Source organism: Chiloscyllium plagiosum, unplaced genomic scaffold (genome assembly GCF_037043375.1).
Source record: "Chiloscyllium plagiosum isolate Xiang-an unplaced genomic scaffold, Cpla_swu_hap1 HiC_scaffold_47, whole genome shotgun sequence".
NCBI classification, from domain to species: Eukaryota; Metazoa; Chordata; class Chondrichthyes; order Orectolobiformes; family Hemiscylliidae; genus Chiloscyllium; species Chiloscyllium plagiosum.
The window spans coordinates 12,136,820-12,162,211 of record NW_028270185.1 but is presented as its reverse complement, the minus strand read 5'-3'; the positions used below and the strand labels follow the sequence as shown (position 1 = coordinate 12,162,211).

The following is a 25,392-nucleotide window of genomic DNA, read 5'->3' as shown; positions in this document are numbered from 1 at the left end:
GGGGAGGGAGACAGAGCTATTGGGGAGAGGGGGAGGGAGACAGAACTATTGGGGAGAGGGGGAGGGAGACAGTTATTGGGGAGAGGGGGAGGGAGACAGAGTTATTGGGGAGAGGGGGAGGGAGACAGAGATATTGGGGAGAGGGGGAGGGAGACAGAGTTAGTGGGGAGAAGGGCAAAAGTTACTGGGAGGGTGAAGAGTGAATGAGTCTTTGGGGAAGAGTTGCTGGAGGTGGAGGGAGAACAGCGAGTGTTACTGGGCGAGAGTGAGTGAGAGAATTACTGAGGGAAGGGGGCCAGTTACTGTGAAGGGCAAGAGTGAGTGAGTTATTGGGGGAGAGAGTTACTGGGACGGGAGAGAAGGAATGAGATTTACTGTGGGGGGAGAGAGATTGAGAAAGTTACTGGGGGAGAGTTACTGGAGGGGAGAGTGAGTGAATTACTGGTGGGAAGGATAGAGAGAGTGAGAGTTACGTGGAGAGATATTACTGGGGAAGAGAGAGAGAGTTGTGGTACGGGGTTAAGGGAGGAGAGAAAGATGGTGTTTCAGGGTAATTAAGCATAGAAAATTAGGAAAAATGGGAAAAGAGAAAACAAAATAAAAGGGTGCGAGGGAGGTATCGGGCATAGTGGCATTTCTAAAAGTGGGATAAACGACTAGCCACCGAATCAGGCTGACAGTAAATAGATTGTAGAAAGTGAAAATTAAACAGAAGGAAACAAAAATGTCGGACGAAGCGCCTAAACCGAGCCAGTCAGAGTCTGAGGGCAAAATACAACACAGTGAATTTGCCAGCAGCATAAGTAGTCAGGAGTTGTTGGTGCAGGTGGAGTCTGAGCACACCCTGACATCTGCAAACGAAATCATAATCCAAAATGCGAAGGCCTATTTGCTGCAGCAAAGCCCAATAACGAACCTCAACCTGTGAGTATGTAAACTTCGAAACAAACTGGTAAAAGTTACTGGATTAACACATTTATCCTCCTCCACTCCTACCCGTTGTCTGGGAGTGGATCATCTGATTGTTTACCTCCACCCCCATCCCCACCATCGAGTTTACAGCAGTTCAGCTAAAAAGAGCATCTCTTCCTTTCTCTATCTCCTGCTCCTTGAATGCTGCCTGATGTGGATGAGATGCATTGGAGGGCATCTTCCACCACGTGGGAGGGGAAATAGCAGACTTTAAAGAAGGAGGCCGTCTGGTGTTTCCTGTGGTGGAACTGGTCCTCCTGGGAGCAGATGCGGTGGAGGAGTTGGGAATACGAGATAGCATTTTTGCAGGAGGTAGAGTGGGAGGAGGTTTAATCCAGTTAACTGAGGGGGTCAGTGGGTTTGTAGAAAATGTCACTGTTGAGTTGGTCACCATTGATGGAGATGGAAAGGTCCAGGAAGGGGGGAAGAGGTGTCTGAGATGGTCCAGGTGAATGTAAGGTCGGGATGGAATGTGTTGGTGAAGTTGGTGAGCTGTTCATGGAACTGGTTCTCCTGGGAGCAGACGCGGCGGAGGCGGTGCACCTCTGTCCCGCTCCTCCACCCTGGAACCCCACTCCTCTAACCTCAACAAGGACAGAACCCCCGGTCCTCACCTCCCAACCCACCAAACTCTGCATAAATCGCATTATCCGCCGACATTTCTGCCACCTACAAACGGACCCTACCACCAGGGATATATTTTCCTTCCCAACCCCTATTTGCTTTCTGCAAAGACCATTTCCTCCATGACTGCCTGGTCAGGTTCACGTTCCCCCCCCCAACAATTCACCCTCCCCTCCTGGCACCTTCCCCTGCCACTGCAGGAATTGCAAAACCTGCGCCCACTCCTCCTCCCTCACCTCCTTCCAAAGGAGCCTTCCACAGCCATCAAAGTTTCACCTGCACTTCCACACGTCATTTATTGCAACCGTTGCTCCTGACATGGTCTCGTCTACATTGGAGAGACCTGACGCCTTCTCGCAGAGCGCTTCAGAGAACATCTCCAGGACACCAACACCAATCAACCACACCGCCCCCTGGCCGAACATTTCAACTCCCCCTCCCACTCTGCCAAGGACATGCAGGTTCTGGGCCTCCTCCATTGTCACTCCCTCACCACCTGATGCCTGGAGGAAGAACGCCTCATCTTTTGCCCTTCAACCCCATGGCATCAATGTGGACTACACCAGTTTCCCCATTCCCCCCCCCATTTTACCCCAGTTCCCCCCCCCCATTTTACCCCAGTTCCCCCCCCCCCCACCATTTTACCCCAGTCCCCCCCCATTTTAACCCAGTTCCCCTCCCATTTTACCCCGGTTCTCCCCCCCCCCCGCATTTTACCCCAGTTTCCCCCCCCCCCCCATTTTATCCCAGATCCCCCCCATTTTACCCCAGTTCTCCCCCCAATTTTACCCCAGTTCCCCCCCCATTTTACCCCAGTCCCCCCACCATTTTACCCCAGTTCCCCCCCATTTTACCCATTCCCCCCATTTTACCCCAGTTCCCCCCCATTTTACCCCAGTTCTCCCCCCCATTTTACCCCAGTTCCCCCCCATTTTACCCCAGTTCCCCCCCATTTTCCCCAGTCTCCCCCCATTTTCCCCAGTCTCCCCCCATTTTACCCCAGTTCCCCCCATTTTACCCCAGTTCTCCCCCCCCCATTTTACCCCAGTTCTCCCCCCCCATTTTACCCCAGTTCCGCACCCCCCATTTTACCCTAGTCCCCCCCCATTTTACCCCAGCTCCCCCCATTTTACCCCAGTTCTCCCCCCCATTTTACCCCAGTTCTCCCCCCCATTTTACCCCAGTTACCCCCCCCATTTTACCCCAGTTACCCCCCATTTTACCCCAGTTCCCCTCCCCCCCATTTTACCCCAGATCCCCCCCCCATTTTACCCCAGTTTCCCTCCCCAATTTTACCCCAATCCCCCCTCATTTTACCCCAGTTTCCCCCCTTTACCCCAGTTCTCCCCCCCATTTTACCCCAGTCTCCCCCCCCCCCCATTTTACCCCAGTTCCCCCCCCCCCCCATTTTACCCCAGTTCCCCCCCCCCATTTTACCCCAGTTCTCCCCCCCATTTTACCCCAGTCCCCCCCCCCCCCACATTTTACCCCAGTCCCCCCCTCATTTTACTCCAGTTCCCCCCTCCCCATTCTACCCCAGTTCTCCCCCCATTTTACCCCAGTTCTCCCCCCCATTTTACCCCAGTTCTCCCCCCCATTTTACCCCAGTTCTCCCCCCATTTTACCCCAGTTCTCCCCCCCATTTTACCCCAGTTCCCCCCCTATTTTACCCCAGTTCCCCCCTATTTTACCCCAGTTCCCCCCCATTTTACCCCAGTCCCCCCCATTTTACCCCTCCACCCCCCCCCCCCCCATTTTACCCCAGTCCCCCCCCATTTTACCCCAGTCCCCCCCCATTTTATCCCAGTTTCCCCCTCCTCCCCTCCCCCCATTTTACCCCAGTTCCCCCCCCCCATTTTACCCCAGTTCCCCCCCCCCCATTTTACCCCAGTTCCCCCCTCCCCATTTTACCCCAGTTCCCCCCTCCCCCCCATTTTACCCCAGTCCCCCCCCCATTTTACCCCAGCCCCCCCCCCCCATTTTACCCCAGTCCCCCCCCCCCCAATTTACCCCAGTTTCCCCCCCCCCATTTTACCCCAGTCCCCCCCTCCCCCATTTTACCCCAGTTCCCCCTCCCATTTTACCCCAGTTCCCCCCCCCCATTTTACCCCAGTCCCCCCCCCAATTTACCCCAGTCCCCCCCCCCAATTTACCCCAGTTCCCCCCCCCCCCATTTTACCCCAGTTCCCCTCCCCCCCATTTTACCCCAGTTCCCCCCCCCCCATTTTACCCCAGTTCCCCCCCTCCCCCCATTTTACCCCCTCCCCCTCATTTTACCCCAGTTCCCCCCCCCATTTTACCCTAGTTCCCCCCCCATTTTACCCTAGTTCCCCCCTCCCCCCATTTTACCCCAGTTCCCCCTCCCCCCATTTTACCCCAGTTTCCCCCCCCCCCCATTTTACCCCAGTTCCCCCCCCCCCATTTTACCCCAGTTCCCCCACCCCCAATTTTACCCCAGTTCCCCCTCCCCCCATTTTACCCCAGCCCCCCCCCCCATTTTACCCCAGTCCCCCCCCCCCATTTTACCCCAGTCCCCCCCCCCCCATTTTACCCCAGTTCCCCCCCTCCCCCATTTTACCCCAGTTCCCCCCCTCCTCCATTTTACCCCAGTTCCCCCCCCCATTTTACCCCAGTTCCCCCCCCCCCATTTTACCCCAGTTCCCCCCCCCCCATTTTACCCCAGTTCCCCCCCCCATTTTACCCCATTTCCCCCCCATTTTACCCTAGTTCTCCCCCCCCCCATTTTACCCCAGTTCCCCCCCCCATTTTACCCCAGTTCCCCCCCCCCCCCATTTTACCCCAGTTCCCCCCCTCCCCCCCATTTTACCCCCTCCCCCCATTTTACCCCAGTTCCCCCCCCCATTTTACCCCAGTCCCCCCCCCCCCCCATTTTACCCCAGCCCCCCCCCCCATTTTACCCCAGTTCCCCCCCCCCATTTTACCCCAGTTCCCCCCCCCCCATTTTACCCCAGTTCCCCCCCCATTTTACCCCAGTTCTCCCCCCCCCCCATTTTACCCCAGTTCTCCCCCCCCCCATTTTACCCCAGTTCCCCCCCCCCCATTTTACCCCAGTTCCCCCCCCCCCCCATTTTACCCCAGTTCCCCCCCCCCCCCATTTTACCCCAGTTCCCCTCCCCCCCCATTTTACCCCAGTTCCCCCCCCCCCCCATTTTACCCCAGTTCCCCCCCCCCATTTTACCCCAGTTCCCCCCCCCCCCCCATTTTACCCCAGTTCCCCCCCCCCCCCCCCCATTTTACCCCAGTTCCCCCCCCCCCCCCATTTTACCCCAGTTCCCCCCCCCCCCATTTTACCCCAGTTCCCCCCCCCCCCCCATTTTACCCCAGTTCCCCCCCCCCCCCCATTTTACCCCAGTTCCCCCCCCCCCCCATTTTACCCCAGTTCCCCCCCCCCCCATTTTACCCCAGTTCCCCCCCCCCCATTTTACCCCAGTTCAAACCTTCCAGCTCAGCACCATCCTCATGACCTGTCCCACCTGTCAATCTTCCTTCCCACCTATCTGCTCCACCCTCCTCTCTGACCTATCACCTTTACCTCCACCTCCATCCACCTATTGCACTCTCAGCTATCTTCTCCCCAGCCCCACCCCCACCCCCACCCCCACCCCCTCCCATTTATCTCTACACCTCTGAGGCTCCCAGCCTCATTCCTGATAAAGGGCTTTTGCCTGAAACGTCGATTTTCCAGCTCTTTGGATGCTGTCTGACCTGCTGTGCTTTTCCTGCATCACTCTAACCTCCAGCATCTGCAGTACCCACTTCAGCCTCATAAAATATGTAGGTTGAGGGAACACTGATTGGATTAGTTTATAGGTACCATAATAACAGTGATACTGTTGCATAGACTGTTAAGAAAACAATAATTGGAGCTCAGAATTAAGTAATAATTGTAGGGAACTTTAATCTTCATATGGCCTGGACTAATCACATTGACAAAGTTTCTCTGGACACTTAGACTGTACAATGTATTTGTGATACTTTTCTGAACAAAATGTTGTGCAACTAGCAAGTTTTAAGGTTATTTTAGATCTAGTGCAACAGTGTTCATTAGTAATCTCATAGTAAAAGTTCCACTGGGAAAAAAATTGATCATAGTATAATTGAATTCCCCATTAAGTTTGAAACCAACGTATTTCAGTTGGAATAAAGAATCTCATACTTAAGCTGAGCCAGTTATGTGGGTAACTGGAAGACTGCTGAGGTGGACTGATTCAATGCACAAAATGGGATGTTGGCCAATATATAAAGATAGAAGCATTTAAACAAACAATCTAAAATCTACAACAAAATTACAGACTAGTCAAGCAACAGCCTGACATAGTCATACTCATGGAATCCTACCTTTCAGGTAATGTCCTGGACATCACTACACCATCACTGGTTATGTCTTGTCTCACTGGTAGGACAGACCCAGCAGAGGTGGAAGCACTGTGGTGTACAGTCAGGAGGGAATTGCCCTGGGAGCCCTCAACATTGACTCCGGACCCCACGAAGTCTCATGGCTTCCGGTTAGACATGGATAAGGAAACCTCCTGCTGATTACCACGTACCATCTTTTCTCGACTGATGATTCAGTACTCCTCCATGTTGAACAACACGTGAAGGAAGCCCTGATGGTGGCCAGGCTGAAATATGTACCCTGGGTGGGAGATTTCAATGTCCACCACCAAGATTGGCTCGGCAGCAGCACAACTGACTGAGCTGGTTGAGTCCGACATAGCTGCTAGATTGAGTCTGTGGCCAGTGGTGAGGGAACCAACAAGAGGAAAAAGCATACTTGACCTCATCCTTGCCAATCTGAAGATGCATCTGTCCATGATATTATTGGTAAGAGTGACCACTTTGTAGAGACTGAGTCCTGCCTTCACATTGAGAATACTTGTGTTGTGTGATACTATCACTGTGCTAAATGGGACAAACTTCAAGTAGATCTAACAAATCAAAACTAGACATCCATTACACACTATGAGCCATCAACAGCAGCTACTCCAGCACAATCTGCAACCCAATGGCCCAACATATCCCCCATATTACTAATGAAGGGTTTATGCTTGAAACATCGATTCTCCTGCTCCTCGGATGCTGCCTGACCGGCCCGTGCTTTTCCAGCACCACACTCTTCGACTCTGATCTCCAGCGTCTGCAGTCCTCACTTTCTCCCATATCACCCACTCAAGCCAGGGAATCAAGCCCAGTTCAATGGAGTGCAAGAAGGCGTGCCAGGAGCAGCAGCAGGCATGCCTAAAAATGAGGTGATACCCTGATGCAGCTGCCAAAGAAAGCTACTTGCTTGCCAACAGAATAAGCAGCAAATGACAGCAAAGCTAAGCAATCCCACAACCAACAGATCATTATCTAAGCTCTGCAGTCCTGCCACATCCAGTCATGAATGTTGGTGGACAATTAAACAACTCACATCTATTCCCAGCCTCAAGGATGGAAGAACTTAGCAGATCAGTACAGAAGATATGGCAGATCCATCTCAGCCTTTTCCAGTTATCCCCAGCATCACAGATACCAGTGTTTATCCAATTTGATTCACTCGCTTTGATGTCACAAAATGGTTGGAGGCACAGGATACTGCAAAGTCTATGAGCATGGACAACATTGCGGCAGTGTTACTGAAGACTCGTATTCCAGAACTTGTGCTCCCATAGCCAAGCTCTTCCAGTACAGTCACAACCCTGGCATCTACCCAACAATATGGAAAATTGCTCAAGTATGCTCTCTACACAAAAGCATAACAAATCCAACCTGGCACAATCAGGGGTGTGACGGAATACTCTCCTCTTCTCTGGGTTGATGCAGCTCCACCAACATTGAAGAAGCTTGACACCATTTAGGATAAAGCCGCCCACTTGATTGGCACATCCACAAATATCCACATTCTCCACCACTGATGCTTAATAGCAGCAGTGTGTGCTATGTACAAGATGCACCTGTAGCAATTCACCAAACAACGTCCAACCCTACAACCACTTCCATCTAGAAAGACAAGGGCAGCAGATACATGGGAACATCATCCCCTGCAAGTTCCCCTCCAAGCCTCTCACCATCCTGACTTGGAAATATATCGCTGTTCCTTCACTATCTCTGCATCAAAATCCTGGAATTCCATCCTGAAGGGCATCATGGGTCAACCTACAGCACGTGAACTGCAGTTGTTCAAGAAGGCAGCTCACCACCACCTTCTCAAGAGGAGCTAGAGATGGAATGAATGCTGACCAGCCAGTGATGCCCTACATCCCACAGAGAATTAAAATAAAAACAAAATTACATTTGTTCAAAAAAACAAAAACTCAACAAGAAAGATTGGCTTACTCAGGAACTTTAGGACAGTACCAGATTAAAAGAAAAGGTTTATCAAGTTGCAAAGAATAATAAAAAGTCTGAGGATTGAGAATGTTTTTGAGGTCAGAAAGGTGTCACCAAAAAGTTGATAAGAGATAAAAGAAGAGGTGACCAGGTAAACTGACCAGAAATATAAAAGCAGATTGAAAGAGCTTTCTCAAGTGTACAAAAGGAGGAGAGTAGCTAAATTATGTATTAGTCCTTGAAAGGCAAAGACAGACATTGGGCAATGACAGTGGCAATGAGCATATATTTTGTATCTTTCTCCATCCATTTGTAATCTGGTTGGGCTATGATTTCCTCTCACACTTACCTGCTTACCCACTCAGTATGAACGCTCGTGCAAGTAATCATCACTTCAGTAAATGGACTTAAGGGCAGCCTTAGCTGGCAGCAGCACCATTGCGAAAATTCAAGAGGAGAAAGGTGTAAGCAATATTAGCAAATGGGAGGAAAATATAATTTTAAATGTTTGAGATGGTTGAGCTCAAGGTAGGGAGTAACACTGAACCAACTGAGTGCAGTGTCCTTTCTGTTCTCTGTTATTTCTCTATTAGTTATGATCACCTGTCACAGGTGTTAACCAGGATGTTGGATGAGAGACCTGACAATGCTGTGGACATCATTGAAGACATCAGCAAGAAGGTGAAACGGTCTCAGTTCTCCAAGAAAATGGATACTCTTCGTGACGAGTATGAGAATTCAATGGCGTACGGTCTGGCTGAGGTTCAGAAATCTCTCTTTGTGAAGACAGTCGAGACAGAAGAAGGGGCGGCAGCAGATCACGAGGAGGAAGTGGTAAATACTGATATCAGCAGTTTAGTACTCCACTGTCACAGAATAGAAGTGCACAGAGCTGAGTAGGTAGCACAACGTGTTGGATGCTCAAGCATTGTTGTCTGTTCTATATGCTTTTCAGATCATGTCTCCAGTCTTGATGTGTGTTTAGGCTCAATGTTAGCACTTCCACATTATGGTTCAGACAGGTATGGCTTACTGCTCTCTCCACAATCTAGGCCGACATTTTTATGTTATTATTGTGTTTCCAATCACATTCATTTGTGGCTCAGTCTGCCTCCTGAGGTGAATAAACAAGATCCCACAGTACTATTTTGAAGAAGAGCAGGTGAGTTCCTCTCAGGACCCAGCCTATATTCATCCTTCAACCAACGTTGTTAAAACAGATAGAGGAAAAAAAATACTTGATTTTGTGGCACCTTTCATAACCTCAGGACCTCCAAAAGCAATTTCCAATCTGTTATGATCCTGGCTGATGGCAATATTGGACAAATCATCTCCCAGGCTGAAATCTAGTTTGCTAGTTTGTTTGTTTTCAGTATTTTTGTTTTCAGTTGCTTAATGTGTGTTTTCTTTATTCAACATATTCATATGAAGCTGTCAGTGTTCTTTAACAAAAGAACACAAGTTTAGTACATAAATGAACAGCCAAACAAATTTATAGAGATATATCCTCTGCATGACAGGTTAGATATACCTTATCATAAACAGCAAAACAAACTTTCAACCTTTTTCTCAACGGTATCCTTTACAGATACTCAATCCCAGCAAAGCATCATTCCTATCTCAACTCATTCATTTCTTGTTTTGCAGACAGTTTTTCAGTTCTGATGCCCTCATCCTCTTTTCAGTCTGCTCCTCAGCCTAAAAACACTGATACAGCTTTGAAACTTCACAAACTAAAATCTTTCTGCTTGGGTGCTTCTGATTCTGAAATGAATTTTAAAACCTAGTTGTGGCTATGATGTTTTTTACATATGATTAAAAGTTTCAAAACTCTCATAAACATTTCATCAGCTAGCAATATAGTCCTGCTAGGCACTTCTCACTTTGCTGTTTGTGGGTGCAGACATTAGCCTCTTATGTGACATTTGTGACAACATTCTGAAGTATTCTACTTGTTGTAAACTTGGGGTTTCTGGATATTGTGAAAGGTGACTTACTTCCTTCCATTCTCTTTCTCTGTCTCTCTTTCTTTCTCTGTCTTTCACAGAGTCACAGAGATGTACAGCACAGAAACAGACCCTTTGGTCCAACCCGTCCATGCCAACCAAATATCCCAACCCAATCTAGTCCCACCTGCCAGCACCTGGCCCATATCCTCCAAACCCTTCCTATTCATATATCCATCCAGATGCCTTTTAAATGTTATAATTGTACCAGCCTCCACCACTGCCTCTGGCAGCTCAGTCCATACACATACCATTCTTTGCGTGAAAGATTTGCCCCTCAGGTCTCGTTTATATCTTTCCCCTCTCAACCTAAACCTATACCCTCTAGTTCTGGACTCCCTCACCCCACCGAAAAGACCTTGTCTATTTACCCTATCCATGCCTCTCATGATTTTATAAACCTCTATAAGGTCACCCCTCAGCCTCCGATGCTCCAGGGAAAACAGCCCCAGCCTATTCAACCTCTCCCTATAGCTCAACTCCTCCAACCCTGGCAACATACTTGTAAATCTTTTCTGAACCCTTTCTAGTTACACAACATCTTTCTGAACATTTCCTCTTTTTCGCTGTCTCTTTCTCACTCTCTTTCTTTTTCTTTCTCCCTCTCTCTCTCTCTCTGTGACTTCAGCACCATTCCCTTTAACATCCTTCTCTTCTCTCTGGCAGACGGATACACCCCTACCCAATATCATGGAAATGGCCTATTACTTTGAGCAGGCGGGAATTGGCCTCAGCAGCGATGAGATGTACCGCATCTTTCTGGCACTGAAGCAACTGGTGGAAGCCCATCCACTGCAGAAGTGCCGGTTCTGGGGGAAGATCTTAGGAATCAATGGGAATTATATTATAGCTGAGGTGGATTTCCGTGAGGGGGAGGAGGATGCAGAGGAGTTGGGAGAAGAGGAGGACGCAGAGGGAAAGGAAGATGATAAAGAGGACTTTGATCGAACTGAGGAGGAAGAAACAGAAGAACCTGAAGACAAGCCTCCAGAGTCAACATATAAACCCCCACCAGTCATCCCAAAAGAAGAAAATCGCTCCGGCACCAACAGGTACACTTACTTTGTTTGCAGTGAACCAGCCAAGCCATGGGTAAAGCTGCCCCCTGTTACACCAGCACAGATCACAGTAGCCAGGAAGATCAAGAAATTCTTCACCGGCAACTTGGATGCGCCCGTCATCAGTTATCCACCGTTTCCTGGTAACGAGATGAGTTACCTGAGGGCGCAGATTGCTCGGATATCTGCTGGCTCTCAGATCAGCCCACTGGGATTCTATCAGTTTGGAGATGAAGAGGAGGAGGAGGAGGAAGGGTCAGTGAGGGATAATTACGAGGAGAATCCAGAATTTGAGGGAATTGCTACAGCAGAGCTGTTGGACACCATGGCCAACTGGGTCCATCACACACAACACATCCTCCCACAGGTAAGCCTGCCTTTTACACCTCCACGTTTCAGTTTCTTCTCTTCCTAATCTTCATCCCTCACTCGCAAGATTCTCTCAGGGTCCCTAGGTGAGAAGGCGGTGGTGATGATGAGCTTTTCTGAGTCAGTGATAAACTCTCAAAAACTGGGAGCCAACAGTGACTGGGACTTTATGAGCAGAGAGCTGAAATCTGGCACGTTAAGTGATGATAAAAGAGATTGTGGACCTGCATTTGCTGGGAATTCACGTGAATGGGGAGACACCTGTTATTAGCATTTAGAAATTCCACCAAATAAAGGGGGTGCAGAGGAACCTCAATTATCCTAAGGACACGGACGGGGAGTATTTCATTCGGTTAATCGAATTCCGGATAATTGAATGCCGGGTAACATAGTTTAGCCCAGCATCGGGAGCATGTGATCTTGCCGGATAATCCAATATTCGGATAATCAAATGCCTGATAATCAAGGTTCCTCTGTATTTAAATGTTAATGTTGTACCTTTGTTTGCTGGGACACTCAGCTGTTCTGCAAATATACTTGGTGAAGTTGTACTCGTCACTTAGTTTATCAGTTCAGTGACCGGTGATTATCAGTTTGCTAGATTGGTGCCATTAATTAGTATTGACCACATCACAGGCCCTTAAGACAGGAATATAACAGAGTAGATGACCTGCTCTCAGCCCGGGAGGCCATCTTGAAGGGTGATTTAGAGACTCATAATTCTGTAGTTTGGGAATTGTTGCGCCAAAGAATATTTTGGCTGCTCTCCTGATTACCTAATTGAGACCACTTGCAATATCACTGCCCTTCTCTACTTCCAATATTTCTGGTTTCTTCAGCAGAGTGGCTCTTCACTGACAGGGCTAACCCATTGAATGCTTCACTGATAACACTAGTCTGCATTGTCTCACGATTCCCTAGTTCTGTAGGCTCCTTCAACCTCCAAGATTTCTGTGCTTCTCCAATTCTGGCCTCTTGCCTATCCCTTGGTGGTCACACTTGCAGCTCCCTTGACCCAAAGCCCTGGAATTCTTCTTTCTTTATTCCTTCCTGGGATGTTCCCTATCTCTCCTGTCCCTTGAACAGAGTGTCTTGCTCAACCATTTCAGACAGCAGTTGAGAGTCATAGTCATAGAGATGTTCAGCATGGAAACAGACCCTTCGGTCCAACCTGTCCATGCCGACCAGATATCCCAACCCAATCTAGTCCCACCTGCCAGCACCCAGCCCATATCCCTCCAAACCCTTCCTATTCATATACCCATCCAAATGCCAATCACATTGCTTTGGATCTGGAGTCACATGTATGCCAGACGGTGTAACAATACCAGATTTCCTTATCTGAAGGAAATTGGTGAATCATAGAATCCCTACAGTGTGTAAGCAGGCCATTCAGTCTATCAGTCCACACCGACCCTTTGAAGAGGATACCACCCCGTCCCATCCCCATCCCCATTGTGACGCTGCATTTCCCATGGCCAATCCATTTAACCTGCACGCCCCTGGTCACTATGGGCAATCCACCTAACCTGCACATCTTTGGACTGTAGGAGGAAACCAGAGCACCCGGTAGAAACCCATGCAGATACAGGGAGAATGTGCAAACTCAGACAGTCACATGAAGCTTGAATGGAACCCAGGTCCCTGGCGTTGTGAGGCATCAGTGCTAACCACTGAGCCACCATGCTGCCCACCTACTGTTGATTAAACAGGCCCATGAAGCAGCTAATCCACAGCACCAACGAAACACATGGGTTTTTACCACAATCAATGATTATTTCATGGTCACTACAACTGAGACTAGCTTTATAATCCAGATTTATTAACTGAAATCGGGATAGAATAAATCATTACATGGAAAGATGTGGATTTATTTGGAAGAGTTAGCAGTAGATTTATTAAGGGAAATTCATGTCTAATTAACCTTCTGGAGTTTTTTGAAGAAGTGACAGGAAGGGTTGATGAGGACAATGCTGTTGACATGGTGTATACAGGCTTCCAAAAGATGGTTGATATAGGGCCACACAACTGATTTCTGAGGAAAGTGATTGATCAAGGGAATGAAATGGTCAGTACCAATGTGTATAAAATTAGCTGAGTGTTAGGAAGTGGAGAATCATGTTAAGAAGCATTTCTTGGGCTGGAGGAAGGTTTTTAGTAGAGGTTGCCAAGTGTTGGTATTTTGTGTGTTTGTGTGTGTGTGTGTGAGAAAGAGAGAGAGCGTGTGTGTGAGAGAGAGTGTATGTGTGTGCGTGCGCATGTGTACGTGTGTGTGTCTATGTGCGTGTGTGTATGTGTGTGAGTGTATGTGTGTGTGCGTGTCTGTGTGTGTGCGTGTATGTGTGTCTGTGTGTGTGAGTGTGTTCACACTTTGCAGATGATGCAAAATTGTAAACTCTGAGGAGGACTGTGTAGACATTCAAGAAATTGGTTGAGTGGGCAGAGAAATGGCAGATGAAGTTCAGTGCAGAGGTACAGTAATACACTTAGGTGCAAGCACATGGAGAGACAGCTAAAATAAAGGGTATTATTCTATAGGGCATGCAGGAACAGAGATACTTGGGTGTGTACATGCTTAAATCTTTAAAGATGCCAGAACAGGTAGGTAGAGCACTTCATAAAGCGTACAGTATTCCAGACTTCACTAATAAGGGGCTTAAACTACAAGAAACGAGAGGTGCTCGACTTATAACGGACCCTGGATAGACTTCAGTTAGAACATTATGTGCAGATCTGAGTACCACACTCTAGGAAGGAATGCATTGGAGAGAGAGCAGAGGAGATTTATAAGAATGGGTTCCAGGGATGAGAGAGTCCAATTATGAGTGCAGATGTTTGGAGAAGTTGGGACTGTTTTCCTTGGAGAGAAGACTAAGAGGCAAATTGATAGAATTTTTCTAAATTGCGTGGAGTCTGGAGAGTGTTCCCAGTTATAAAAGGGTCAAGACCCAAAGGGTATAATTTTAAAGTATTTTTTTCAAAAGGAGCAAATGCGAGGTGAAAAAAAATCTTCTCAAGTGGTCTGGGATTGGATTACACTGATTAGAAATGTGGTAGAGGCAGGTTCAATCGAGGCATTGAAGAGGACATTAGATGTTTATTTAAATAGAAAGAATATAAAGGAATACAGGGGAAGGCAGGAGTTTGGCACAAAGTCAAAATGCTTGGAGTATCAGTACAGACACAATGGGCCAAATGGCCATCTTTCATCTGCACCAACGATTCTGTGATGTCTGGTGGGATTTGAGGCCATGTTCCCTGACTGTTGGCATGGTAACGATCGGTGGTACCAGTGACATCACCATGAATCCTAAGTCTTTCTGTCTCTGTGCTCCTTTAAGATGCTTCTTAAAACCCATTTCAGACAGGATTTTCATCTGCTGCACTTGTTCACGTGCCTCGGAATGCAATCTTGTCTTGTGTTTACAGTGAGCCTTTTGAGAAGATTGTGTTGAGTCGATTAAATTAAAGAATGCTGAACCCTGTTCGAGAGGTCCGGCTTCTTAACTAAAATTGCTTTCTCTGTCACAGGGCCGTTGTGTTTGGTTTAATCCTGTTCAGAAAAAGGAGGAGGATTTTGAGGAAGAAGAAGAGGAAGAAGAGAGAGAGGCACCAGACGAGCCAGAACCAGAGGTGGGACCACCGCTCCTCACTCCACTCTCTGAGGATGCAGGTAACACAATATCATCAGAATAAGGCCCTCTACACCAGGTGGCATGGACAGGGTTTTACTTTATTTGCCCTGTCATGTCACCTTTTACCTTTAGTCGTGAAACTTCCTTCCTCTCTCCTCAAGGGTTCGACTGCTGAAAACTTCTGAGAGCAGAAGAAGACCGTAGGCCAGGCAAACCAATCCGTTTTTCACTAATACAGTCCCCACATACCTCCTCCCAATTATCCCTTAATCCTACTTGATCTATGTATCCCTCTACCTATCCATTTTTTCCCCATATTCCTCAATTTGAGTTGCCCACCTTCTTCTCATGTCCTTCAATTCCAATTACCCACTGTGTCTCCCCAAATTCCCCGAACTTCACCCATTCACCTGCTCTCTGTATCCCTCAATCCTAACCATCCACTCACTTTCCATATCGCTAGCTTCATCTTGTCCCATAATTCTCGATCATAACGATCCACATTCTCTCCATATCCACTAATCATTTTATTGTTTATTGTCTATGTACAGTGGTGCTTTAGATCCTTGATACTGGGTACAGTATCGGACAAATCCTATGTCCAATAGCTATAGCGGGCAGGTTACTGGTGAACTTTGCATGCACCATGCCACTGTTTCTATGAACATGGGTCACTTTACCCCAAATAACTTGAGTCTTTCCCACATCCCTCAATCGTAATTGTCCACTTTCTCCCCTCAATTTCTTGTATCCCTCAATTTCATCAATCCATTGTCTCACAGCATTTATCATTCCCAATGTTTTTGTAAAGCTACTGTTCCTATTTCTCACCATTTCTCATAGTCTCATGGATACAGCCCGAAGAAGTGGGAAAAGGAATGTACTCATTGTATTCCCTTCTGTGGTGATGGTGTCAGTAACTGAAGCATACCTCATGCCTCATTCCTGGTCTTTCATTGTTTCAGAGGTCAACAATATCCCTCCCTGGGCTGTCAAACCTTCATCCATCCTGATCCCCCAGTACGCCAGTGCTTTGGTCCGATCCAACCTGTGGCCAGGGGCCTACACCTTTGCGATCGGAAAGTGAGTATCCATTATTTTGGGTGCAGCAGGAATGTGGGACGGGTTTGTTGGCTTTGGGCATGTTGGCCAACAACTCAGTATTTATCTTCTTCCTTTCATCAGGGGCACATTGGGATTTTTAGGTCTAGTGCTTTGTTCTTGAGAGAAGTAACTGCTCTTTCCGTTGGGACAGTTGCAGATGGGAACCTTAGCATTTGGAGGGTGGGGGTGCTGCGGTGTGCCCTCAAACTTCCGAAAGGCAACAGGATGACAGTCAAACTCAGGGGCAACCTTCGAAGTTTGAGGTTTCAGGAGCTCTGCTCTAATTAGCAAATTAACACTTTATTGAAAAAGATGTATTCTTTAATAAGAAATGAAGGGGGCCACTGACAATGCCAACATTTGTCACCCTTAAATCAAGGGCTTGCTAGGCTGTTTCAAAGGCAGCCATTTTGTTTTGGCTCTGGAGTCACATGAAGGCCAGATCAGGAAAGGACAGCAGATTTCTGCCGCTAAAGCGTATCAGTGAACTAGACGGATGTATACAACAGATGGAAATGTGTTGCTGGAAAAGCGCAGCAGGTCAGGCAGCATCTAGGGAACAGGAGAATCGACGTTTCGGGCATTAGCCCTTCTTCAGTTGTTGAAGGTAGTTGTCATGGTCACCAGTACTAAAGCCAGCTTTATATTCCTAGATATGAGCGGCACAGTGGCTCAGTGGTTAGCACTGCTACCTCACAGCAACCGGGTCCTGGGTTCGATTCCAACCTCGGGCATCTGTCTGTGTGGAGTTTGCACATTCTCCCCGTGTTTTTGTGGGTTTCCTCCGGGCGCTCCAGTTTCCTCCCACAGTCCAAAGATGTGCAGGTCAGGTGAATTGGCCATGCTAAATTGCCCCATAATGTTAGGTGCATTAGTCAGAGGGAAATGGGTCTGGGTGGGTTACTCTTCGGAGAGTTGGTGTGGACTGGTTGGGCTGAAGGGCCTATTTCCACACTGTAGGGAATCTAATCAAATATTCCAGCATCTGCAGTCATTGTTTTTACCTAATGGGATTTCAATTCAGGTCCCCACAGCCTTAGCCTCCACATTTTCAATCCATTGACGCTACCGCTATACCACCACCTCGCTCCTCCACCTTCTCCAAACTGTCACTTGACTAACTCGTATAACCCAATTGAATCGTTTCCCTGTTCGACAGGAAATTTGAGAATGTTTATTTTGGCTGGGGCCATAAGTACAGCCCGGAAAACTACAGCCCTCCCTCAGCCCCACTGGTGCAAGCAGAGTATGCCAGCGGTCCCGATATCACCGAGGTAGACGACCCGACGGTGGAAGAGGAGCAGGCTCTGCGAGCCGCATTGGAGGAACGACTAGCAGCAGCAGAGGAGGCTGAGGAGGAGGAGGAGGAGGAAGAGGAGGAAGATGACGAGGACAACTAATTAAAGAAGGATTCCCCTATACAAATAACTTTGACACTTTCTTTTCTCTGTATTTTATATGAACCTTTTGATACTCGCTGCTCCCCTCATATTTCAAAGAACACTAAGTTTGTAAATGAATTTCTTATAACTGCATAGAGGATAATAAAAGATTCTTTTTAAACTGCGTATGTCAAACCCAAGCGCTTATTGGTGGCACGTCATTGATCTGAAACAGTAACTCTATTTCTCTGTCTGCAGACGTCACCTGGCACTGCAGCCTGTTTGCAGCTTGTTCTGTGTTTATGCCACATATCCAGCATCTGTGGTTTTATGCTTTTGCTCAAAAGTTTCCATCATCTGCGCTCAAATCCCATGGGCAGACACCGGAGAAGCAGCAAGGTGTAAAGAAGAAGGTTGGAGAAAGAGTGGAGGGTGTGAGGGAGTGACATGCAAGGAACTAAGAGGGAGTGAAGTATAAAGGATGAAGTGAGGGGAGAGATGCAAGTTGTACAGAGAGCACTGCATGAAGGACTGAAAACAGAACATGCTGGAGATCACAGCCGCTGAGGCAGTATACGCAGAGAGAAAGCAAGCTAACATTTTGAGTAGATCTGATGAAGAGTCATCTAGACTCAAAATGTTAGCTTGCTTCCTCTCCATAGATGCTGTCTGATCTTGCTCTGATTTTCAGCATTTTCTGTTCTCAGTCCAGGTTCCAGCATCTACAGTAATTTGCTCCTATACTGCATGAAAGACATTAGGGAGAGCAGGGTTCATCACTAATTCTGCAGTCTCCCCACTTAGATTAGATTCCCTGCAGTATGGGGACAGGCCATTTGGCCCAACAAGTCCACACCAACTCTCCAAAGAGTAACCCACCCAGACCCATTTCCTAGTCTATACTTGGAGTCATAGAGATGTACAGCACGGAAACAGACCCTTTGGTCTAACCCGTCCATGCCGACCAGATATCCCAACCCAATCTAGTCCCACCTGCCAGCACCTGGCCCATATCCCTCCAAACCCTTCCTATCCATATACCCATTCAGATGCCTTTTAAATGCTGTAATTGTACCAGCCTCCACCAATCCTCTGGCAGCTCATTCCATACACGTACTACCCTCTATGTGAAAAAGGTTGCCTCTCAGGTCTCTTTTATAAATTTTCCCTCTCACCCTCAACCTATGCCCTCTAGTTCTGGACTCCCCCAAACTGGATTTTGTCCAGTTATCCTTTCCATGCCCTTCATGATTTTATAAACCACTATAAGGTCACCCCTCAGCCTCTGATGCTCTAGGGGATACAGCACCAGCCTATTCAACCTCTCCCAATAGCCCAAATCCTCCAACCCTGGCAACATCCTTGTATATCTTCTCTGAATTTACCCCTGACTAATGTACCTAACACTATGGGCAATTTAGCACGGCCAATTCACCTGACCTGGACATCTTTGGATTATGGGAGGAAACCGGAGCACCCGGAGGAAACCCACGCAGACACGGGGAGAATGTGCAAACTCCACATAGACAGTTACCCAAGGCGGGAATTGAACCCAGGTCCCTGGCGCTGTGAGGCAGCAGTGCTAACCACTGAGCCACCATGCTGCCCACTTAGTTCCTGAAAAGTCCAATGCCACAGGTCCAATCAGTACCAGGTGCTCCCCGTACTACATGTGTTGGCCTTAACAGCAATGGCTGTTATTTGCACATATTCTCCAGTCAAAGACCTCTTGACTACGCTGGCCAGGACTACATAGTCCAGCTGAAACATTGTTGTGTAGTCTCTGTAAACAAAAAGGCATTCAATTGGCTCCAACAATTTGCATTTGCTAAATGAATAAATAGATCGTAGTATGAGGAATGGGGAACAATCATTCCCCCTCCAAATGTGTCATGACTCTGCAGAATATTTAAAGATGTCTGTGGGGCCATGTTTCAGCAACGACTTGCTTGCATTGTAGATAGTGGTACAGCAAATGTTGGCTGGATTGGTCCCTGGAATTAACAGGTTTCCATTTGATGACAGGCAAATTGGATCTATACACTCTGTAATCTAGAATAAAAAAAAGTGAATCTACTTGAAACTTACAGGATTCTACAGAAGCATTGCTTGGGAGATCTCAATCACAGGGATAGTCTCAGGTTAAGCAGTTAATCATTTATGATCAAATTAAGGAAGAGTTTCTTCACTGAAATGATTACATTCCCTACACTATGGAAACAGGCCCTTTGGCCCAACAAGTCCACATCGACCCTCCGAAGAGTAACCCACCCAGACCCATTCCCAACCCTATATTTACCCCTATTTAAGGCACGCTACACACTATGGGTAATTTAGCATGGCCAATTCACCTGAATTGCATATCTTTGGATTGTGGGAGGAAACCTGAGCACCCAGAGGAAACCCACACAGATGTGGGGAGCACATGCACACTCCACACACACACAGTCACCCGAGGCTGGGATTGAACCCAGGTTCCTGGTGCTGTGAGGCAGCAGGGCTAACCACTGAGCCATCATGCTGCCCCGAGAGCCTTTGGAATTCTCTTAGAGTCATAGAGTCATACAGCATAGAAACAGACCCTTCAGTCCAACCAGTTCATGTCGAACATCATCCCAAACTAAACTAGTCCCACCTGCCTGCTCCTGTCCTTCCAAACCTTTCCTATTCATGCATCAGTCCAAATGTCTTTTAAATATTGCAATTATGCTGTATCCACCACTTCCTCAGGAAGTTCATTCCACACTTGAACCACCCTCTGTGTAAATAAATTGTCTCTTATGTCTTTTTTAAATCTCTCTCCTCTCACTTTAAAGTGTGCCTCTTGGTCTTGAAATACCCCATTTTGGGGAAAAGACAATTATCCTCAACTCTATCTATACCTGTCATTATTTTATAACCTTGTATATTCTGCAGAGTCATGATACATTTGGGGGCAAATGATTGTTCCCCTTAACCTCCTACGCTCCAGTGAAGGAAGTCCCAGCACATCCAGCCTTTCTTTATAATTCAAGCCTCCCATACCTGGCATCATCACGGTAAATCTCTTCTGAAACCTTTCCAGCTTGGTAATATCCTTCCTATAACTGGGCGACCAGAACTGTACACAGTTCTCCAGAAGAGGCCTCACCAATGTCCTGTACAACTTCAACATAACATCCCAACTCCTAAACTCAAAGGACTGTGCAATGAAGGCAAATGTGCCAAAAGCCTTTTTAACCACCCTGTCTATATGTGACGCAAACTTTAAAGAATTATGTACCTGTACTCCTAGGTCCTTCTGTTCTACAACACTACCCAAGGCCGTACCATTAATTGTATAAGCCCTACCCTTGCTTGTTGTACCAAAATGCAATACCTCGCATTTATCCAGATTGAATTTCTTCTGCCATGTTTCAGCCCATTGACCCATTTTCCCAAAGAGTTTTAGGATGACCCCTCTTTGAATATGTTTAGAGTTGAGATGGGCAGACTTTGGTCTCAGAGAATCATGGGATACGGGAGGGAGCGGTAAAGTGGAGTTGAAGCAAAGATCAGCTAGAATCATATAGAAAGACAGAGCAGGTCTGAGGGACCAAATGGCCTCCTCCAGCTGCTATTTCTTATGTTCTTATGAAACTCAACAGAAGTATGGTCTAACATTTCTAAATAATTAAAATCTTTGCAACATGATGAGACAGGAGTTGAAATGAATGAGGGATTTACTACTCGACACCTTGAGGTAATTTTGACCCGATGTGACTTTACAACTCACCCAATTTCATTTTATTTAAACTGGCCGGTGTCAACATTTCCCCACGTGTAGCAGCACTTTCCTCAGTCAGCTTCGCAGTTTTAGATTGTGACACTAGAGGCCTCTCTATCACCGTCTAACAGCACAGACTGGTGCTCTGACACCAGCAGCCTGACTCTATCTCACTACAACTTGCAAAAACAGCAGATGGGCTCCAAACCCTCTATAAAAATAAGCTGAAGATCATAATGTCTGCACAGAAACTAATTGGTCATGCACCCTTGGGCATCAATGTTGTGTCTATCGCCATGGGAATTATTCCAGGGCCCTCACTACCTGGCCGGTTTTTAACATTGGTCAGCACTGAGAATAGGACAAACTGCCTTCGTTTAAAACCACATTCTGTCAATCTTTCCTACGAATGAGATTGCACTCAGTTCACTCGCAGTCAGACTCTGTTCACACCTGGGGATCCTGTTGCCCGGATTCACTTCAAAACAGGAGCAGAAACATCTACAGAAAAGATGGAGCAACTTGTCCTCCCATCCAGTATCTCACAAATCCTGCATTTCCACATGGCGACCCACATTATAGCCACACCACAGTTTCTAAAATGGCCTGAATTCCTGCCCAATATTTAATACTGCTTGCAATTCCTGCCTAGTGTCTAGCACTCTCTGCATTCCCCTCAAGTATCGAACACTCCCTGCATTCCTGCCCAGTGTGTAACACGCTGAACAATACCTGAGCATGTAGCACTATTGGTCAGAGTGTGCCACTTTCTGTGTGGCTCTGCCTATGTGAGTATCTTGTGACACACTCCCTGTGTAACATTTTTCCTTGCTCACCAAGTGTATGACACTCGTGTGTAATATTCCTTGTCTTGTTGATCAGCGATACTCCCAATGACACACTGCCTGCAAAATACTCCCTCTCTCATTTGCTCTGCTGGTCAATATTGCAAATGTCCGTTTTGCACATCGTCCATGAAACGTGCTTCTCTTTATTGGTCAATATGTGGCACACTCTCTGAGTAACCTTCCTTGTTTTGCTGGTCTGGCCAGTGTATGACACTCCATTTGTAACATGCTACAATCCCTCTGTCATTGGCTGTTGTGTGGCAATCCAAGTAAAGGAGTCCTCTCAATTCACCTTCGATATAATGGTTACACCTGATTAACGCAATTGACTGAGTCACCTCCAGTGACTCCAAAATACCTTGTTGAATATTTTTAAGGCAAAGATAGATAGATTTTTGAACAGTAAATGAGCGGGCGGGTAGGTGGAGCTGAGTCCATGAAAAGATCAGCCATGCTCTCATTGAATGGCAGGGCAGGCTCAATGGGCCAAATGGCCTACTCCTGCTCCTATTTCTTGAATCCTTATGTAAAAGCAAAATCCCGCAGCATATGTTTCCTGAGACGTGGGTAACACTGTCAAAGATAGCACTTATTACCTCACACACAGAACTAAGCCCCTTTCTGGGCCATTTCAGAGTTGACCACATTGAATCTAATAGGGGTATACATGATCGTGACAGATGTAGAGCTTTTACAGCACTGAAAGGGGCCCATCATGTCTGCACCAATCATCAAGCTTCTACATATTTCAATCTCATTTTCCAGCACTTGGCCTGTAGCCTTGAATGTCACATTTCAAGTGCTCATCAAAATAATTCTTAGACGTTGGGTTTCCGATTCTCTCACCCTTTTGGGCAGTGCGATCCAGATGTCCACCAAGCTCTGAGTGATATTTTTCCTTAAATCTGCTTCAAACCTCTTGCTGCTTACCTTGAATCTGTTCTCCCTGGTTATTGACCCCTTTATTAAGGGGAATAAAACTTCCTCCCTATCTGAGGCCCTCATAAATGACTACATCTCAATCATATCCCACCTTAACTTTCTGTGTTCTAAGATTTAGACAAGAGAGACTAGGGAAGACTGCCTCCATTGTCCGATGGTACAAAGACCAAAGAGGACAGATTTAAGTTTTTGAACAAAGTGGGAGAGGGAATGGGATGTGAAAAATAACATTATTTACGAAGCGAGTAGAAACCAACTGGAACTGACTGACTGCGGTGGAGAGTTGGGGTGATGGAAGTGGATACAATAATTGATTTCAAAAGGAAATTGGAGAGGCACTTTAATGAAATGAATGCACAAGGATAGGGACTGACTGGTTTGCTCTACAGAGAGCTCAAAAAGCCAAAGCCACTTTTGGAATACTGTGTTCAGGTCTGCCTGCTACAGGAAGGATGTTGTGAAACCTGAAAAGATTTATAAGGATGTTGCTGAGGTTGGAGGGTTTGAACTATAGGGAGAGGCTGAATACACTGGGGCCATTTTCCCTGGAGCGTCGGAGGCTGAGGAGTAACCTTATAGAGGTTTATAAAATCATGAGGGACGTGGATAGGGTGGATAGACAAGGATTTTTCCCTAAGGTGGGGGAGTCCAAAACTAGAGGACATGGATTTGAGGTGAGAGGGGCAAGATTTAAAAGGGACCTGAGGGGCAACTTTTTCACGCAGCGGGTGGTGCGAGTATGAAATGAGCTGCCAGAGGAAGTGGTGGAGGTTGGTACAAAGACAAAATTTAAAAGACATGTGATTGGATATATGAATAGGAAGGGTTTTGAGGGATAAGGGCCAAGTGTTGGCAAATGAAACTAGATTAATTTGGGTTATCTGGTTGGCATGGATGAGTTGGACTAAAGGGTCTGTTTCCGTGCTGTATGTGTCTAGGACTCTGTAATTGGCCTCGTTCAGTGCCATAATGACACATCAGCCAGCCCTTACTGAAGCAGATGGGATTTTGCAATCATTAGTTCACCGTCACCATTATTGATAACTGGTTTTATATACCCAGCAGGCACTTTCATATTCTTTTACTAATTGATTGGCTTAACAGCAGTGAGGTTGGAGCCCTTACGTTATTACATTGGGTCTCCAGATGTGCTCATCTATAGGAGTGACCCATAATGCCACCATCTCCCTCCAACTCTGCTGGCATACAGCGTCTGGCCTGACCTGTGCTGTGCAGTTCGTAGATCTCAGCTGTTAACCAGCCTTTCCCCCCTTCCAGTGTTCAAACGACCTGCCGCGTTCCTGTAGCATTTTCCACTTGTCTGTAATGAGAAACGACATTGATTTTGGTGACCCGTCCACGTAAACTTTGATAAAATAAATAAGAGTGTTTCTGTAGATAATTCTGTGCAGAGTGTACTAACTGGGGCCGGGCGGCTGGGACTCCTACAGGAAGCCTTATGAATAGGTACATTGAGTAACAGCCTGTGGGCACAGTTGAGGTGCACAGTACTGTGTGTTGATTATTTAGACCGAAGAGGAAGTCTGACTGGCCCGAGATGAATTTAGTCACTGTAATGCAACAGCTCTCTTGTTTTTTTTAAACCTGCCCCATTCCACACATACACACAGACTATTTTTGAACATCTTTATTTGTTAACTGTAGCGAGCTGTCTCGATTCCCAAAGACATCCCACCAGTGAGCTCAGCACAGGCGCTATCTGTTCCTCATCAAGGTCTACACATGTGCAAGAGTGAAATCAGCCAGAAAGCTGTTTAAAATTGACTCTTCCTCAGTCCGTGGACCTCACTAGGCTGGTTAAATTCATTGCTCAGAGCTAGCGGGTTTATGACTCTGTTCAAATATATACATAGGCCATGTCTTCATGAGCCTAATCAACCCATACAAATTAGACTGCCCATGTGTGTGATCATGTGCAATCATTGTGTCTTGGTGTGTGATTGTGTGCAGTCATTGTGTCCTTGTGTGTGATTGTGTGTAATCATGTGTCCTTGTGAGTGATTGTGTGTAATCATTGTGTCCTTGTGTGTGATTGTGTGCAGAGATTGTGTCTTGGTGTGTGATTGTGTGCAATCATTGTGTCTTGGTGTGTGATTGTGTGTAATCATTGTGTCCTTGTGTGTAATTGCGTGCAGTCATTGTGTCTTGGTGTGTGATTGTGTGTAATCGTTGTTACTTTGTGTGTGATTGTGTGTAATCATTGTGTCCTTGTGTGTGATCGTGTGTAATCATTGTGTCTTGGTGTGTGATTGTGTGTAATCATTGTGTCCTTGTGTGTGATCGTGTGTAATCATTGTGTCTTGGTGTGTGATTGTGTGTAATCATTGTGTCCTTGTGTGAGATCGTGTGTAAT

General features: G+C 46.9%; 1 protein-coding gene across 2 annotated transcripts; it reads left to right on the top strand.

Annotated features, from left to right (window-relative positions):
- The first annotated feature begins 296 nt into the window (after nt 1-296).
- Nucleotides 297-17,667, top strand: rsph4a (radial spoke head component 4A). 2 transcript variants are annotated; one of them, XM_087984158.1, is made up of 6 exons: nt 298-924; nt 8,523-8,763; nt 10,602-11,360; nt 14,894-15,035; nt 15,963-16,080; nt 17,261-17,667. In XM_087984158.1, exons 1-6 carry the CDS (start codon nt 725-727, stop codon nt 17,499-17,501), a joined length of 1,701 nt encoding a protein of 566 aa, XP_087840284.1. In that variant the 5' UTR covers nt 298-724; the 3' UTR covers nt 17,502-17,667. The 2 variants fall into 2 exon arrangements, with proteins under 2 accessions (XP_087840285.1, XP_087840284.1); XM_087984159.1 differs by lacking the exon at nt 17,261-17,667 and having other exon boundaries at nt 297-924; nt 15,963-16,084.
- The last annotated feature ends 7,725 nt before the right edge of the window (nt 17,668-25,392 follow it).